This window comes from Carex rostrata, chromosome 17 (genome assembly GCF_964058835.1).
Source record: "Carex rostrata chromosome 17, lpCarRost1.2, whole genome shotgun sequence".
NCBI classification, from domain to species: domain Eukaryota; kingdom Viridiplantae; phylum Streptophyta; class Magnoliopsida; order Poales; family Cyperaceae; genus Carex; species Carex rostrata.
This window is the reverse complement of record NC_135934.1, coordinates 1,739,803-1,753,757: the sequence shown is the minus strand read 5'-3', so window position 1 is coordinate 1,753,757 and position 13,955 is coordinate 1,739,803. Positions and strand designations below refer to the sequence as shown.

Here is a 13,955-nt window from a genome sequence, read left to right as displayed (position 1 = left end):
ATGTCAAAGAAGAAGCAACTGTTGGAGGTCTTATGCAATTTATTACATCGCTGGTCAAAGCGACTGATCTTCATCCTTCTCCACTGTTTTTTCACCTTCAAACAACTGTTCGCAAAGCAGGTGAACTTTTTTTCCTTCCCCACTTTTGTGATGACTTGTTTTTCTCCTCCCATACCAAATCCAATAGATATGTATACCTGTACTAGTGCATGGCGTGCATTTTCTCTTACTTCTTTGATTCTTTAATCTCAGGTTTGTTTTTAAAGCAAACTTAAAGCATGAAGGTATTTTATATGCTTATGTTGTATAGTTTCTACCTCATACCTGTACTATACATATTTATTATCTCTATTCCTTGATGGTTTGACATTCATATCTAAGAGCTCATATACTAATCTACACATGTACTTCTTTTTGAACATTTCCAAAAGGTTTCTTATGAGAAGCAGACGGATCCATTTGAAGAGTATACCGAAGATATACATAGTTTCTACAAGCTAGTTGAGGTATATATATATATAAGATTCCTTCTTGGTATGGTCTTTCTGAAGCCTTAATTAGCCCTAATTGTCATATACCTTGCTACTAATTACTAGCTATCCTCTACTGAATAATTCCATAAGAATCAGATAAATAAAAAATGAGCAACAATGTATTCACAAAATGACAAATTCATAGGTTCAACCAGACACGAGCTTCTACGTTAACAGGTGATTATGTTAGAAAGAAGTTTTAATTTAGGTGGAGAGAACACAAACTTCAAACTATATTTCTTATAACAAAGCAACAGTACAAGAGGTTATTTTCTTCTATTACAAAGCTTGTATATATTTCATACATGCATACATTCCTACAAAAGACTCATACCTCTATTTATATTACTCCTAAGAATATTCTTGTCTTATTACACCTCATACAAATCCTTATCCATTTTTCTTACAACATTCTATATTTCTAGAGGCTACTAAACATTACAATATTACAAGACAATTTGAACTTTAACTTTAGAAGACAATTTGGATTTGAACTCTTATGTGGCACACTCCTTTTTTGACTTTCTTCTTCTTTGAAGACTTCTAATAATTAAGTTTATAATTCAACACCCCCTCTTAAACTTAATTTCTTTTCCATCTTTCATGCCAAAAAGATTCCTCAATTTCTCAAACAACTTGATTGGCAATGGTTTCGTAAAAACATCGGCAACTTGATCTTCACTGTTCACATTTATCAATTCGATATTCTTCTCCTTCACATGCTCCTGGATAAAATGAAATTTCACATCGATATGTTTGCTTCTTTCATGGTGAACCGGATTTTTCGCCAATTCAATTGCCGACTTGCTATCCAAATAAATTGGTGTAGCCTCATCTTGAGAAAAATTAATCTCTTTGAGTAATCTCCTTAACCAAACTGCATGACACACGCACGTCATTGCTGCCACATATTCTGCCTCACACGTCGAAAGTGTTACAATTGGTTGCTTTTTTGAAAGCCACGTGAATGTCGTATCTCCCATGTAAAATGCAAATCCCGAGGTGCTCTTTCTATCATCCGTGTCTCCACCCCAATCACTATCTGAATAACCAAAAACTCCAAAATTATTAGTGGATGAGTGATAAAATAAACCAAGAGATAGAGTACCTTGAATGTAATGGAGAATTTGTTTGATGGCTTTCCAATGTGTTGATCTCGACTCCTCTATATACTGGCTTACAAGCCCAACAACATATAAAATGTCCGGCCTTGTACATGTCAAATATCTCAAACTACCAACAAGGCTCTTGTATAAGGTTATATCAATCACTTTTCCTTTGTCATGCCGAGACAACTTCACACCACAATCAACCAGTGTGCTTACTGGCTTACAATCTTCCATTTTAAACCTTTTCAAAACTTCTTTTGCATAAGTCTCTTGTGAAACAAAAATACCTTCATTTCCTTGTTTTATTTCAAGACCGAGAAAATAGGACATAAATCCCAAATCAGTCATTTCGAAATCCCGCATCTTGGCCTTTTTAAACTCATCAGTCATTTTTCCATTATTGCCCATAAAAATTAAATCATCAACATGCAAAGCTATAATCAACATATCTCCATTTTCAACCTTCACATAAAGTGCATGTTCATATGGGCATTGCACAAAACCGTGTGATTTAAAATATTGATCAATTCGGGGATTCCAAGCTCTAGGAGCTTGTTTCAAACCATATAGCGCATTCTTTAATTTTAAAACCTTACCTTCATGCCCTTCTTTAATATACCAGGGGGTTGCTCAACATATACCTCCTCTTCTATAATGCCACTGAGAAATGCCGACTTGACATCCATTTGAAAAATAGGCCATTTAGATTGTGCGGCAATTGAAATTAATAGTCGAATCATCTTCATTCGAGCTTACCGGCGCAAACACTTCTTCATAGTCGATATTGGCTTTTTGTTTGTAGCTTTTTGCCACCAATCTTGCTTTATATTTCTCTATTTCACCTTGCGGGTTCATTTTCTTCTTGTACACCCATTTCACACCAATTGGCTTGTGACCTTTAGGAAGTGAACTTAGCTCTCACGTGTCATTTTTCTCAATTACATGCATCTCGTCATCCATAACAGCTTGCCACTTGGTATCTACAATCGCCTCTTCAAAAGAGATATTGTCACCTTGAGCTAAGAGATACACCAAATGCAACTCACTTGTTGTCTCGTATAAGTCTCTTATGCTTCTTGTTTTCGAGGTTCTCATCTCGTCATCCGATGAGGATGCATCTAATATTGTTGTTGTAAGTGGCATGTGTTTCAACATTTGTTTCTCATCTTTCGTCATCTCATGAGAAACTTCCACCATTGAATTCCAATCCCACATGGATTCTTCGTTTACCTACACATCACGGCTAATACACATCTTTTTGTTAGTTGGATCATAAAGTTTATATGCTTTAGACCTCTCATCATACCCAACAAAAATCAACTTCAAACTTTTGTCATCCAATTTCACACGCTTTTGATCTGGTACATGAGCATATGCAATGCTACCGAATACTTTTAGATGTGCTGCCGTCGATTTTAAACCACTCCATGCCTCTTGCGATGTTATATTCTCCAAGCTTGTTGTCTTGCACCGATTTAGCAAATAAACGGCACAATTCACCGCCTCCACCCAAAATTCTTTTGGCATGTTCTTACTCTTGAGCATGCTTCGGACCATGTCGAGAATAGTCCGATTCTTACGCTCTGCGACTCCATTTTGTTGGGGTGTGTATGGCGCCGTCAAGAAACGTCAAATACCGTGTGACTCACAAAAAGAGTTAAATGCGGCTGAAGTAAATTCGCCGCCTCAATCCGATCTCAAAGCTTTAATAAAATAGCCACTTTGCTTTTGAATAAAAATGCAAATTTCTTAAAAACAGCTAAAGCCTCTGACTTCTCTTTCATAAAATAAACCCATGTTTTTCTAGAAAAATCATCAATAAAAGTTATGAAATACCGGTTTCCACCAAGGGAGCTTGGGTTGATCGGACCACATATGTCGGTATGCACCAACTCAAGAGGCATCTTTGCTCGATAGTCCACCTTTTTTGGAAAACTACTTCTTGCATGTTTCCCGAGTATACACCCCTCACACATCTTGTCGGGAATATTGATTGATGGTAATCCAAACACCATATTCTTGCTTGTCATTTCTTTCAAACCTCCAAAGTTCACATGCCCAAACCTCAAATGCCATAGCCATGTTTTATCTTCTACACATGCTTTCAAACACTTTGCTCGTGTATTAATCAAATTCAACTTGTACATCCTATTTTTGGTCATCTCAACTTGTGCTAACAACCGATTATTTTGATCTCTCAAACAAAGAGTATTTCCTTTCATGTAAATTGAATAACCCAATTCCATTAATTGCCCCCAAACTCAAAATATTAGTTTTCATTTCTTGGACATAATAAACATTTGAGATAAATTTTTGAGTTCCATCCTTCAATTGAATTAAAATATTGCCTTGACCTTCTACTCAAACCTTAGAAGCATCTCCAAATGAGACATGACCATTTAATATCTCCTCAACTTTGTTAAACATATGTTTGTAACCGCACATGTGGTTGCTTGCACCCGTGTCGAGATACCACGCGTTTTCATTGTCGGGACTATCTTCCTTATTCACCAATAACACTATCATTGGCTTCTTCTTTGGTAGCCAAATTTGCATTTTTCCTCCACCTTTTTCTCACTGTGATAGCACTTCGATGCATAATGACCATACTTCTTGCAATTATAGCATTGGATCTGTGCCTTACTTGACCGGCCGCCTCTACCACGACCGCGTCCTCCTCCACGTGAGTAGTTGAAGTACCTCTCTTCTTTTTCTTCGTTTTCACCATGACCTCGACCGCGACCTCCACGGCTGCCACGACCTCAACCTTGACCTTGTTCACTGCTGCCCAGTTTATCTTCTTTTAGTGTTGCTTTTGCTTGCAACGCTTCTAGCAATTCTTGCTTCTTTTTATTTTTCCTTTGCTCGTGAGCCACCAACGAACTGGAGAGGTCATCGATGGTCATTTGTTCTAAGTTTTTCGACTCCTCAATCGCACACACCACATTTTCAAAGTCATCAGTCAAAGTCCGTAATATTTTCTCCACCACTCTTGCATCGGTTAGAGTCTCACCATTTCGTTTCAGTTGATTAACAATACTTTGTACTCTAGTTATATATTCGGATACACCCTCAAACTTTCATTTTCATCGCCTCTAACTCGGTCGGCACCTTTGTATGCCTTCTCTAAAATTCCCCACGCTTCCTTTGATTTTGGTCACACCGGCGATCTTCTCAAAACCAGATTCATCAACCGCTTGAAAAAGAAGATAGAGTGCCGTTTTATCTCTCATTTTGGTTTCTTTGAGAAGTTTCAATTGATTTGCCGGCATTTGGGCTGTCGTACCTGATTCATCATAGCCGACTTCAACTACTTCCCACGCATCTTGCGCACCGAGTAAAGCCTTCATTTGTATACTCCAATTCTCATAGTTTGTCTTTGTAAGGCGCGATAATGGAACTTGTCCAAGCGATGTCACGGCGGAGCTTGCCATAGCTCTGATACCACTTTGTTAGAAAGAAATTTTAATTTAGGCGGAGAGAATACAAATTTCAAACTATATTTTTTATAACAAAGCAAGAGTACAATAGGCTATTTTTTTCTATTACAAGGCTTGTATATATTTCATACATGCATACATTCCTACAAAAGACTCATACCTCTATTTATATTACTCCTAAGAATATTCTAGTCTTATTACACCTCATACAAATCCTTATCCATTTTTCTTACAACATTCTATATTTCTAGAGGCTACTACATATTACAATATTACAAGACAATTTGAACTTTAACTGTAGAAGACAATTTGGATTTGAACTCTTATGTGGCACCCTCCTTTTTTGACTTTCTTCTTCTTTGAAGACTTCTAATAATTAAGTTTATAATTCAACAGATGAGATCTAATTAGATCAGCATTTCTTGATCTGTTGTCAGGTTGGGTATATGAATTGTGCATTTATATTAAAACAAAATTAAAATTTTGCCTTTATTCCTAATTAACTCTATCTGAACAGGGATACATTTTAATTAATAATGGTTAACATGATTAGATATATAAAGTTAATTTTTTCTGTCATATACAAATTTTAGGGGGAAAGTCGACCACACAATTACTTCAGTTCATATTCAAGAATCACATCAAGAGTACGAGCTTCGCTGGTCAATTTGGTTGTAGAGGTGCACCAGAAGCTGTGTTTAAGTCCTAAAACCCTCTATCTCACGGTTTCCATATTTGATCGGTTTCTCTCTCAAGAGTGTGTCGTAAGGGTGGAAGTCAAGCTAGTTAGCATGTGTGCTATGCATATTGCTTCAAAGTATGAGGAGGTTTATAAACTGCTGGTAAGTGACAACCCATTTTAATTTCTCTAATTTGTAAACTTTTTTTCTTTTGCTTTCTCTATAGTGTTTCAAATAATGTCTAATGTTTTGGGTTTATTTGCAAATTAGTACTGATTTCCAATAACGTCAGTTATTAAGAAGGAAAAAAAATAGATGGCATGATCGTTTCACCTGACCGGACTACTTAAGTAATTGTTCGGTACCAGGTTATCTAAACCACATAATACCTGGACTTGATGAAGTTTCAAATTAAATCCGAACAAAAGAATCACTACAGGTTCATATATTAACTGATCTTATCTCTTTTGTCACACCAACTTAAAAAGACGTCTTCATCTACATCTCAACTTATTTGTTTTTAGTTGCAAATACTGAAATATATATGTTGGGCGCTTTTGTGAAATGGTAAAAATATTGTGGATAATTTGCACAAAAGAGACTGATTTTTTTTTTCATAATTTAATAGCTTGAAGATTTAAGTGACATATGGATGCTAAGATATGGCACAAGTGATGTCCTTAAAATGGAAAAGAGGATTTTGAATAGACTTCAGTTGTGTCTCAGTTTGTCTACCCCATATATGTTTTTAGTTATATATAAACATCCAGAAGGCAGACAAAGAGGTATTTATTTTCTCTCTTTTGTTTTAGTTCTATGTTTATTGAATGATTTCAAGTCTAACTCTAAACACTTTAAATCACATACTTATATCTTACAAAACGACACATTAACTTTTTTCCTAACCTGCTCTCTTGCTCATTTGTGTTTTCGAAGAAATTGAGAGGGGAGGGAAGATTAATATTCTCTAGTATTCTTTCATAAAGAGTTTATTTATTTTTTTTTTTATTTGTCTTTGCAATTTGTAGACGGAATGCATGATATTCTTCTTTTCTGAGTTAGCATTAATGCAGCACTCCCTAATTGACGTGCGTCCTTCATTGCTTGCTGCTTCTTGTGTTTACGCAGCAAGGTGTACCCTTAAGAAAAATCTCCTCTAGACTAAGACACTCTAGTGCTGCACCAGATACTCTGAGCCACAATTGATGTACATCTCTACTCCTTTCCATGATTTCATTTAATTCTATTTTTCATCAAAGCATAATTCTAATCAACGACCAATGCAATTTTTCTATTATCTATTTCCTTTAGTTGAACCCAAAAGAGGCAAAAAACAGGCACTTTTCGTGAGGATAAAAAGTGACTTTTCGCGACAGAGTACCGTCATAAACGTGCTTTTTCTATTTGCGACGGTACTTTTCGCGACAGAGTCCCGTTATAAATGCGTTTTGCTCTCGCAAAAACTTGCAAGTTTGGACTACTAGGTTTTTGACAAAACAAATTATGTTGAACCAACATAAATTCCGTTTCAAAATTTTCAGTGCTTTTAAGAACTGCCCCATATCGAATTGTAAAACCTACTTGTACAATAACCAGCCTACAAATTATGTACAACTTTCCAACTGCTTAAACTTGAAATCATCTAATGCTATTTGGTACTGGTAATGTAATAGAGAATGCGCACAAATCTTGAGATATGCACATTCGTAGACTCCCAAGAGCATAATGAATGCCGTGTACGACAAGTACTCGAATGAAAGGTTTCAAAAGGTGGCATTGTATGCTCTAGCAAAGGTGGAAGCAGGAACAATTGATATTAATTACTAGCTTGATGGTCACTTTACTTCTTGTTCTATTTTCCTTTTACATCTCTATTACATTGCAATCTCAAAATGTGACAAAGAAGTCAGTGTGGTAGATAAGTTAATTGTTTTATTGTTTATTGATTAGTTTTTGCTTGTTTCTTGAAGAGATATGTTATATGTATGGATATATATTAATATTGTTACTCTTTCTTTTATTATATTTCCCTAGAACTTGGATCTAAACATCCCATTTATGTTTTTGTTTCTCATTTTTTGGCTTTGGCTTTGGCTTTTTCTCTTTTGTTATTTAATTAGTACACTTAATGGAACATAAATCCCAATGTTTCATGTGCACAAGTACAAATTAACAACATTTTTGTTAATAAAACTGGCAGCCTCTGCTTGTTTCTAAAAAAACAAATTAACAACTTTTGTTTCTTTCTTTTGCAATTTTTTTTCTTCTTAATTAATTGCTACTTGGTGAGTGTTGTACCGGGGAGGAGTTGCTAATAAGTGCTGCACATATTGACTACGGCTTGCAAAACTTTTTTTCTTTTTTCTTTGTTCTTTTTTCTTTTCTTTTTTTAAAAAGCGGCAAATATTGTACTAAAAGAGGCAGCGAAGTTTACAAAAATTTAGCTTCAGAAAATTAAGTTTATAAATGTAAAAAATGATCAGACGCATTGTAAACAATATAATTATTTTTCAGCATGTGTGTATTTGATGACTAATTTTTTTGTTGAATTTAATTTCATCTGATTTCTGATATTTATTTTATCAAAAAGCTTATGTCCGTGTATTCTAAAAAATTGTAGTTTATTAATTGAAACTAAAAAAAATGACAAAACAATTATGAAACTTATAAATCTTTTGAATTCATGCTGTCAAACAATCAAAATCATCAGTAACTAAGATTGAAGGTCTAATGTCCGAATTTAAATACTATAAAATAAAAGAGATGTCTTGAAAACTTTATTGGACTAAAACTCGTAGCATCGGACTCCTTATTTATTAAAAAAAAGTCGGTTTCGTCTTTTTTTAAAAAAAAGGGGGAATTACGTATATACCACTCAAAAACATTGAAATTACATATTTACCACTATAAATTCTATAATTACATATTTACCAATCTAAATTCAAAGAACTCACATATTTATCCGATTAATCCAAAACTGAGACTAATTATATTTAATATTATATAAAATATAATTAACGACTTAATGATTTTCCTTCTTCTTTCCCCTTTAGCGTATGACTTTCCCGCATTTATTTTACCGCCAAAATTGTGACTCTATCTTCCTCCACACTAAAAACTCCATCTCTCCTTTTTTTCCCAACACCATTCTAATAATTTGTCCGTCTGAGAGATGATATACGAGGAAGAGGAAGAGAGACCAAGATGGGAGATCAGAGTAGAATCACTCACAATCGAGTAAGCACTTTAATCTTAATATCGCTATTACTCACGAGTCTCGTTTTTTCAATCTCAAGTAACGACGTTGTTCATGAGAAAAGGAGGATTTCTAGATACTAATTAAATTCCGAATTGATATCAAAGTTACCGTGCGCGATATCGCCTTATGGTTTTCAATCAACGCATCTCGCATAATATTCATTGAATTGAACGAATTCACCAAATTGACCAGATTAGTCCTCATCAAACAGTTCGGATTCAATGAATATTATGCGATTTCTGGACGCATCTCCGTAGCTGAGTCAATTTGGTGAATTTGGTGAATTGAACACAATACTGGGTTAATTTGGTGAATTCGTTCAATTCAATTGAATGCATCTCCCTAGCATACTTGTTAGTTGGTGAATTCGTTCAATCTAATTATTTGATGTTGTATATGTTGGTTCAAAAGACTCACAAAATTGAGAATTTCATTTCTAATTTTGAGTTATTCTTTAGATTATAGCAATAACTGGTCACAGAATTGTGATCTCGTGATAATTTGGGATCAGAAATTAGTAATTCATTTTTTTACAAAATAAAAAATTAGTACTTTAATTTCAATCATACCAACAGAATAATGGACCAAACTGTTTTTAATCTTATAAGTAATGACATCTCAAGATCTTTCTTTTGTACTTTTCATAATTTATCAATATTTTTTCTATATTAGACGAGGTCCGTCTAATTACTGGATTAGATTAAAATATGGAGGCTTCTTTCGACAAGTGAGGAATTCTTGTAGGAAACGGTATTGTTTTGGCTTCCAAAAATGCATCTACACAAATATGTGCTCATATAACTTGAGTCAATTAATGGAAGAGGTGATGAACCACTATCAATCGAAGAGTGACCTGATTTTCTCTATGCGATTTCTGGACAAGTATGCTTCGGAACAAACATTCATTGATCTAGATTCTGATGACAACTTTGGAATGATGTTAAGCATGTATGAGGAGGAGAAAGAAGTAACTATCTATGTGACGGCTAAAAAAGATATCTATAGAAATGAAAGTCAGCAAAGGTACAAGTTAATAATGCTCATGTCGGGTTTGGCAAGTTAAAGGTCTTCCGTGTGCGCATGCAGCGACCTTTATTGCTTTCACAAGAGATGCTAATTGGGAGAAGTATGTTGATCCGTACTTTACAATTGAAAATTTCAAAGCTACTTATGCTACAAATATTGCTCCAATGCCGGGAAAGGATCAATGGGTGCATGTAGGAACAGAAGAGAAGATATATCCACCTATCATCAAGCATCCACCTAGACGTCCTAAAAAGAACAGAATAGTGCCACCAGGCGAGTCAAAGAGAAGACACAAGTGTCAACGCTGTGGTATGTACGGGCACCATCAAAAAACTTGTAAGAATTCAGCATATGGTGTGACGGCATCTCAATCCTCTACAACTTCTTAATTCGACACTCCTCAAATGCATCTCAAGCATCCACTAGTAAAAGGTATTTGAACTTATTTATCGAATCCCTTAGAAAGCTTATCATCTTAAAAAAATGCAAAGAAAAGTATATACTAACATATATAATGCTGACATTAATGTTGTATTTTTTTTTTAAATTAGGGGACGAAGAAAGAATTCAAAAGCACATCAGAGCAAGAAGTCAAAATCGTACAATGCCATGCAATATCAACCTCAAATGCAAGATAATGCTTGATTGTCTAATATTTGTGGTCTGACATGTTTTTTTGTCAATGATTGATCATATTCTTTTGGTGATGTTATTCACAGTAACTATATTTTGTTAAACATGATAGTTATATATGCTTGTCGGATTCCGTTGAATTTCGTTTGGAACCTTCAAACAATGTTTAATTTGGTTAATGAAATAGTTGCTTATTTCTCTATAGTTAAATGTGTGTTGTTTTTACTGTGTTGTTCTTTCATCTCTAGAGATGCGCAGTGTATTGGTTCTGGTTTGTAATATATGCCTAAGGTTGCTTCTCAAAAAAAAAAAGAGTGAGATATGTACCAGTATGGTGGGAATCATAGTAATTGGATAATTAATTAATAGAATCAATACAAGATAATTTTCAAATATGGAGGCTGCTAAGAATACATCTTATCTTGCATGCATGTGTTTCGACCAATGTTATAAAATGCAGTTTCTATGCGGTATGCAGAAGGTCACCGCATACCGCATATACGATATACGGCCGCATATGCGGATTTTTATGCGGATTTATATATGCGGATTTTAAAATAAAAATTCATATATATTTGGAAGCATAATCTCACAACAAAAATAAGAATACACATGTTTGTAGAACTATTTTATATCCATTATTCTCCAATATAAAAGCAACATACATATATAAGAATACACAATAACAAGATCATATACGGATCACATATGGTTCATATGCGGTTCATATGAGGATCATACGAACTCATATGCGGTATATGCGGTTCATATGTGGATCAAATGCGGTTCATATGCGGATCATACGAACTCATATGCGGTATATGCGGTTCATATGCAGATCATATGCGGTTCATATGCGGTATGCGGTCAAAAATTATGCGGCCGCATATGCGGAACCGCATATTAATTTTCTATGCGGTTCGGAACCGCATACGCATATGCGACCGCATAGACCGCATTTTGTTACACTGGTTTCGATGAGTGTATCATATGAAAATACAACCTAAAAGCTATACTAGTATTTACCTGATTTTCTTGATTAATTATAGTTTTTAGAATTTTAAACATAATTAATCTAAGTTTTGGATATATTTGATATATGTTAAAATTATATTGGATAAATATGTGAGTTCTTTGAATTTAGAATGGTAAATATGTAATTTCAATGTTTTTGAGTGGTATATATGTAATTCCCCCTAAAAAAATAACTCGATAAAATAAGTTTATATCCAGCATATTTTGGACACAAATAACTTCGGATCGGTACCTGACTCAACACAATTGAAACGGACGGCTCAGATTTACTCTCAGCTAGTCGGGATTCGGAATGACAGAGGGGCAGGATTATTTGTCCTTTGAGAGTCGTGCCAAGTTAAATAGAACAATTTTGGACCGTCTGATTCAATAGTACTCATTCCGGTAACATGAGGGGATGTGAATTCAGTCACTTCCTCCTAAAATACTAAAGATTCTATGGGATAATAGGCCTAATGGGCCTCATATTTATTGAGCCGGGGCCCGGTGGAGAATCTAGGAACCTTTTATCCGAAAAAGGAATCTTTGAACCTGGTTAACTTTTTTCTTAGGGATTTCTTCTTACTTTCCAAATATAGAAATTATGGTCCTCTCCAATCATTAGAATATCACTGGAGGAGTCCAACCAAATCTAGACTGTTCATTGAAAACTGCACGGTTCAGATATAAGATTAATGCCTCAGGGGTATATCGGACATATAGGATGCAGTTAATCTGGACTGTCTATTTGGTATCAATGGTACAGATCTTCTTGGGCTATTCAAGGGAAACCATGCAATTATAGAAGACCGACACCAATTTCTATTTCCGTCCCTCCCCTTTCAGCTGCTATATATATCCCGGTTCTTTTCCTCTAATCAAATTCTCCGAACATTTCCAAATTTGGGGTAAGTTCACGCGCCCGGAAGAAAATTTGGGGAAATTGTCAGGATCGATATTACTATATTAGGAGAACTTTCAAGAACCCAAAGAATCAGTGCCACACTGCTGTTATGGGGCGACAAAGATCAAATGCTTCATCTGATTTGGATGAGGAGAGAGCCAGGAAAAGGATTAGGGTTTATGACAAGGATCGGATTGGGTCAGCGATGGAACGTAAGAAAAAAGATAGAAGGGATGATCCAAGACATGGTCGTGTGGTTGATTTAAACAAGGGAATGAATTTGAGGCATGGAATTTCTGGTGGCCAGCGGTACAAGGAGGGAAAAGAGAGGGTCAGCAAAAGGTACAAGGATGAAAGAGGTATGTATTAGCATGGATCAATAATTTTGTCATTAAGATTTTCAATTTCTCTGTCAGTTTCTCAAAAAGATTTTTAATTTAGCCGCTTTAGGGTTTTGATTTCATTTATTACCATTTTGTCAATCTGGAAAAGGGTTATTACTTATTAGCATGTAATATCTCATCAGGCCTCATGGAATATACAAGGTCAGGCTTGTCTTAATTTTGCATTTCCTACATAACTTTTGCTGTTTATAGGATTTCATCTGAATTCAATGTGGTTAGGCAGTTATAATCTTATAATAGTCTTCTTGTTCTATGTTTCAGACATCAAATTGAAATAGTAAATAAAAGATATTACTTTGTGTTATCTTATCCATGTAAATATGATTTGCGAAACAAACAACTGAATGAGTTGACATGGACCAAGCAAATTTAAGTTTGGTACAGATTTAAATAGAAGTTGGTTGTTCTACCTACCGATCTTAAAATATAATTACGGAAAATAGAACATAACCTATTGTCTATTATCTTATAATCTGCAGTTAGAGAGCCAGTCAATAGAAGCAGAGGACTCTCAATCTGCGGAGGTGAAGATTGTAGAGGAGAAAAAAGGATGTATGCTGATATTGGGAATTCTGCTGATTTGAAGGGCACTTCAAAAGTGATGCGCGGGGAGTTGGATAAGCATGTGCCAAGACATGGTCATAGAAAAGTCGAGTACCTGTCAAGTGATAACTTCCACAAAAGGGTGTCAAATTCTGAGTCTATATTAGGGCAAATCAGGTATTCAAATTTGATTTTTTTTCTAGCTTAGCAGTATTATTTCTTTGCTCCTTTCAATGAATACATTTTTTTTTTTGAGAAAAACATGGGTCACGCATGCCCCTTTCAATGAATACTTGTTAACTGGTCTAAGTTACTTTGAATCCCTCGTAAATATGAAATCTCAAATTCCCTGCCTAAAGGTAGCTATTTTCATAAGGGACCTAATGCCCATGTTTAGTATTAAATCATGA

The 13,955-nt window shown here is 35.0% G+C and overlaps 2 protein-coding genes across 2 annotated transcripts in view; both read left to right on the top strand.

Moving 5' to 3' along the window:
• LOC144568651 (G2/mitotic-specific cyclin S13-7-like) overlaps positions 1–13,955 on the top strand; it is an 80,526-nt gene continuing 66,571 nt past the window's right edge. Inside the window, exons 1-2 of the mRNA XM_078319023.1 lie at positions 1–120; positions 432–506. Coding sequence (XP_078175149.1) covers positions 1–120; positions 432–506 — 195 coding nt within the window. The remainder of the gene's footprint in view (positions 121–431; positions 507–13,955) is intronic.
• Positions 12,562–13,753, top strand: LOC144568581 (uncharacterized). The gene is made up of 2 exons (XM_078318950.1): positions 12,562–12,957; positions 13,482–13,753. Exons 1-2 carry the CDS (start codon positions 12,708–12,710, stop codon positions 13,751–13,753), a joined length of 522 nt encoding a protein of 173 aa, XP_078175076.1. The 5' UTR covers positions 12,562–12,707.